The 4,219-nt window shown below is 37.5% G+C and overlaps 1 protein-coding gene across 1 annotated transcript; it reads left to right on the plus strand.

Annotated features, from left to right (window-relative positions):
- Window positions 1-225: 225 nt before the first annotated feature.
- Window positions 226-3,999, plus strand: LOC127787535 (uncharacterized). Its single transcript, XM_052315594.1, has 4 exons — window positions 226-2,441; window positions 2,540-2,860; window positions 2,958-3,057; window positions 3,136-3,999. Exons 1-4 carry the CDS (start codon window positions 226-228, stop codon window positions 3,997-3,999), a joined length of 3,501 nt encoding a protein of 1,166 aa, XP_052171554.1.
- Window positions 4,000-4,219: the final 220 nt, after the last annotated feature.

A 4,219-nucleotide genomic window follows, 5' to 3' on the forward strand; every position in this document is an offset into this window, starting at 1 on the left:
CTGCCGAAATTTCGTATCGTGAGTAAATGCGTCCGCTAGTGGTCATATCACGATTCATTTCCGGATGGGATAGGTCCTAACCTTCAAATTTTAAGGGGGAGTTATAAGGAGTAGTTCAGTGGAATAATATTAAAATAACTCAAATAAAAAAATATTATAATTATAATTTAGTAATTTTTTATTATTTAATGGTACAGGAAAAAAATGAGATCAGATCGTCAGTGGATGTATATCAGGCGTAAGGAGGATGGTTATGTTTCTACGGAATTTATCAAGGGTGTTGAGAAGTTTGTTAATTTTGCTAAGAGTCAACCAGAGTGGATGGATGGGAATAAGATTAAATGTCCTTGTAATCAACCAAAGTGTAGGAACACGGCTTTTCGTGACCAGGATACCGTGACAAGTCACTTGCTCACCAAAGGTTTCATGCCAGGGTATTATGAGTGGACACTTCATGGGGAAGTTATTGCTACGGTAGATTCGGTCGATATGTCTTACTCAGCATCAACGCTTGAAGCAGAGCCAAGCAATTTATTTGAGACTATGGTAATGGATGCTGCCGGGCCTGATTTCAATCCGAATATGGAGGAGGAACCTCCAAATCCGGAAGCTCAAGCATTCTATGACATGCTTAGTGCTGCAAAAAAAGAGTTATATCCTGGTTGTCAAAAGCATTCGCAGTTGTCGCTTGTTTCTAGATTGCTTAGCTTTAAGTCAGAACACCATCTATCTGAGAGGGGATTTAATCAACTTTGTGAATTACTTAAGGAGGTTCTTCCTGAACCTAATACGGTGATTGATAATTTTTACAGTACTAAAAAACTGGTTCGAGGGTTAGGCCTTCCTGTTGAGAAAATTGATTGTTGTAGAAATAACTGTATGATTTTTTGGGGTGATGACAGTGATTTAACAGTATGCAAGTTTTGTCATGAGAATCGGTACAAGCAAGTTGATCAAGCTGACAGTAGTAAACGACAAAAAACTTGTGTTCCTTATAAGAAGATGCATTATTTTCCTTTAACTCATCGGCTTTTGAGATTGTATGCATCCAATTCAACAGCAGCAGAAATGAGGTGGCACGCAGATCATGTGGTCGAAGATGGCGTCATGCGTCATCCGTCGGATTCCCCTGCGTGGATTCATTTTAACCAGACTCATAGGGAATTTGCTGCCGAGAAAAGGAATGTCAGACTTGGTCTTTGTACTGATGGGTTTCAGCCGTTTGGTCAATCTGGGAAGCAATATTCTTGTTGGCCTGTCATTGTCACGGTGTATAATTTACCACCCTGGATGTGTATGAAGGATACAACAATGTTCTTAACGGTGCTAGTGCCAGGACCAGAGAATCCTAAGGCAAAACTTGATGTTTTCTTACAACCCCTTATTGCAGAGTTGAAACATTTGTGGGATGTTGGTGTGCATGCATATGATATCTCATTGAAACAAAATTTCCAACTGAGAGCGGCTTTGATGTGGACCATTAGTGATTTTCCTGCATATTCAATGCTCTCGGGGTATAGCACGGCAGGAAAGCTGGCATGTCCTTATTGCACGATTCACTCGGACGCATTTTACCTGTCAAAGAGTAGAAAGATTTCATGGTTTGATAACCATCGAAAATTCTTGCATCAAGATCATCCGTATCGACGGAATAGGTATGGATTTCGCAAAAATACTTTGGTAAAAAAAACACCACCTCCTGTACTGTCTGGACCTGAGATACTTGCTTCCTTGGACGAGTTGGGTTTAGTGAATGCGACACAACCAAATGCTGCACAGACTAATGCAGATAACAGTCATGGTAGTGGTTGGAAGAGTAAGAGCATTTTTTGGGATTTGCCTTATTGGAAAACTCAACTTATTCGACACAACTTGGATGTTATGCATATAGAGAAAAACGTGTTCGAAAATGTGTTCAATACAGTGATGAATGTACCAGGCAAAACTAAGGACACAGTAAAGTCGAGAGAAGAGTTGAATCAATATTGTCGCCGCATTACTCAATCAACTTTTACTCTGAACAAGAAAGAAAAAGCCGTCCTGTGTGCGTGGGTAAAAAATTTAAAATTTCCTGATGGGTATGTGTCGAACATGGCTAGATGTGTTGACACAAAGAAGCTTAAGTTGTTTGGGATGAAAAGTCATGATTGTCATGTGTTCATGCAAAGGTTGGTGCCCGTTGCATTTCGAGAATTACTACCGCAAAAAGTATGGGAGGCATTGACTGAGTTGAGTCTTTTCTTCAAAGATTTGACATCGACCACTATTAAAAGTGAGCATATGATGAAATTAGAGAACGACATCCCCATCACTTTGTGTAAGTTGGAGCTCATATTCCCTCCAAGTTTCTTTGACTCTATGGAGCATCTTCCAATCCATTTGGCTTATGAAGCAAGGATAGCAGGTCCAGTTCAATATCGATGGATGTATCCGTTTGAAAGGTACTATTTATTAGATTGATAATTTTTTTTTCCTATTTTATAAGAAACATATTTATTTTGTAGTTCACTTATCTAATTACTATATACATTTTATATAGATACCTTGGAAAGTTGAAGAAAACAGTTAGAAATAAAGCTCGAGTGGAAGGCTCTATTTCTAATTCATACGTTGTGGAAGAAGCGTCATTGTTGTGTTCTCATTACTTTGAGGACCATGTTGTTACAAGGCATACACGAGTGCCGCGCAACGATGCTGGTGTTGTAAATGAAAGGGATGACCAGGAGGGGAAGTTATCAATTTTCAAGCATCCTTGTCGACCATTTGGATGTAAAAAGTCACGAATGTTATTCGGTGAAGAATATGATGTTGCACACAGATATATTTTGATGAATTGTCCAGAAGTTGAGCCGTATCTGCAGTAAGATTTTACTAATTAATTGTTGTTAATTTTTAAATTATATTTACATTGAATAGTCTAATGTAGTTATTTTCATTTTTCTTTTTAATTTTTCAAGAATTTACGATGCTGAGCTAAGGCAACGTAATCTCGGCATTGGCGACCACATCATTGAACAATTAACAAATAAGGAATTCCCTTCTTGGTTCAATAATTATGTGAGTTGATTAATTAAAATATTAATTCCACTCAATTTCTTATATAATTATTTCTTATATATCTGTCTTATTTAATAGGCTCGCGATCCTACGAACAATGTGACCAATTCATACATAAGGGATCTCGCAAAAGGACCTTTTAACACTGTTACAACGTACCCTGGCTGCTTTGTTAATGGATTTAAATTTCACACGATTAGCCATGGTTCGAATAAAGGCACTATGAATAGTGGCATGTGCGTTAAAGGATCCAACTACGATGATCCCGAGAAGGACTATTATGGTCGGATAACAGAGATTGTCGAGCTCGAGTATCCTTCAGTATCGTCATTCAAGAAAGTTGTATTGTTCAAGGGCGATTGGTTTATTCCAACTTTGAACGAGGGGGTGAAGATTCATCATGCATATAAGATCGTCGAGGTCAATGAAAAGAAGAAATGGAATACAAACGAGCAATTTGTATTAGCTTCTCAAGCGATTCAAGTATATTTTTGTGAATATCCAAGCTTGAGGCGTAACAAAAGCGATTGGTTGGTTGTAACAAAAGTCAAACCAAGGTTCATAGTAGAGGTTCCACAATCTTTTAATAATCAAGAGGCGACCCTTCCACGTGAAGCGTTGCCTTACCAAGAGGATGACGTGGAACTACACGATATCGCAGTTGATGATGCCCAAATCCTTGAGACAGTGAATGATGGTGACCACGCTGATTTAAATGATGAGCCAGTTATGGAATCAGAATTTGATGAAGCTCCAGAGTTGAATGATGAGCAAGTTTTGAGATCTGATTCTGAAGATAAATCTGAATCGTATGATGAGCAAGTTTTGCGATCAGACTCTGAATATGACTCTGAATCAGAGGATGAACAAGTTCTTCAATTAGATTCTGATGATGACTTAGAATCTAATGACACGGATGTAGACTTATATGATAGTGATTAGAGGTGAATTTTATGATTTAAATACTTATGTTTAATTATTAATGATATTGATTTTGTTAATTGATTTATTTCATTATAGGTACTAGTTCACCTCCTGTGCGATGCACGAAAGTTCATATATATTGAATTTATTTAAAATTAGCAACCTCACAATCATAAATTCTATCTACAGTATACAAATTTCAAGAACTACACATTTTTCACAAACTAATAACTAATTT

The sequence above is a fragment of the Diospyros lotus genome, chromosome 12, assembly GCF_014633365.1.
Source record: "Diospyros lotus cultivar Yz01 chromosome 12, ASM1463336v1, whole genome shotgun sequence".
Lineage (NCBI taxonomy): Eukaryota > Viridiplantae > Streptophyta > Magnoliopsida > Ericales > Ebenaceae > Diospyros > Diospyros lotus.

Bases quoted from the DNA above. Each gene is read 5' to 3' on its own strand.
- LOC127787535 (XM_052315594.1), top strand. From the start codon at position 226: ATGTATATCAGGCGTAAGGAGGATGGTTATGTTTCTACGGAATTTATC. The intron at 2,442-2,539 runs GTACTATTTATT...CATTTTATATAG, and splicing joins TGGATGTATCCGTTTGAAAG to ATACCTTGGAAAGTTGAAGA. The intron at 2,861-2,957 runs GTAAGATTTTAC...TAATTTTTCAAG, and splicing joins GAAGTTGAGCCGTATCTGCA to AATTTACGATGCTGAGCTAA.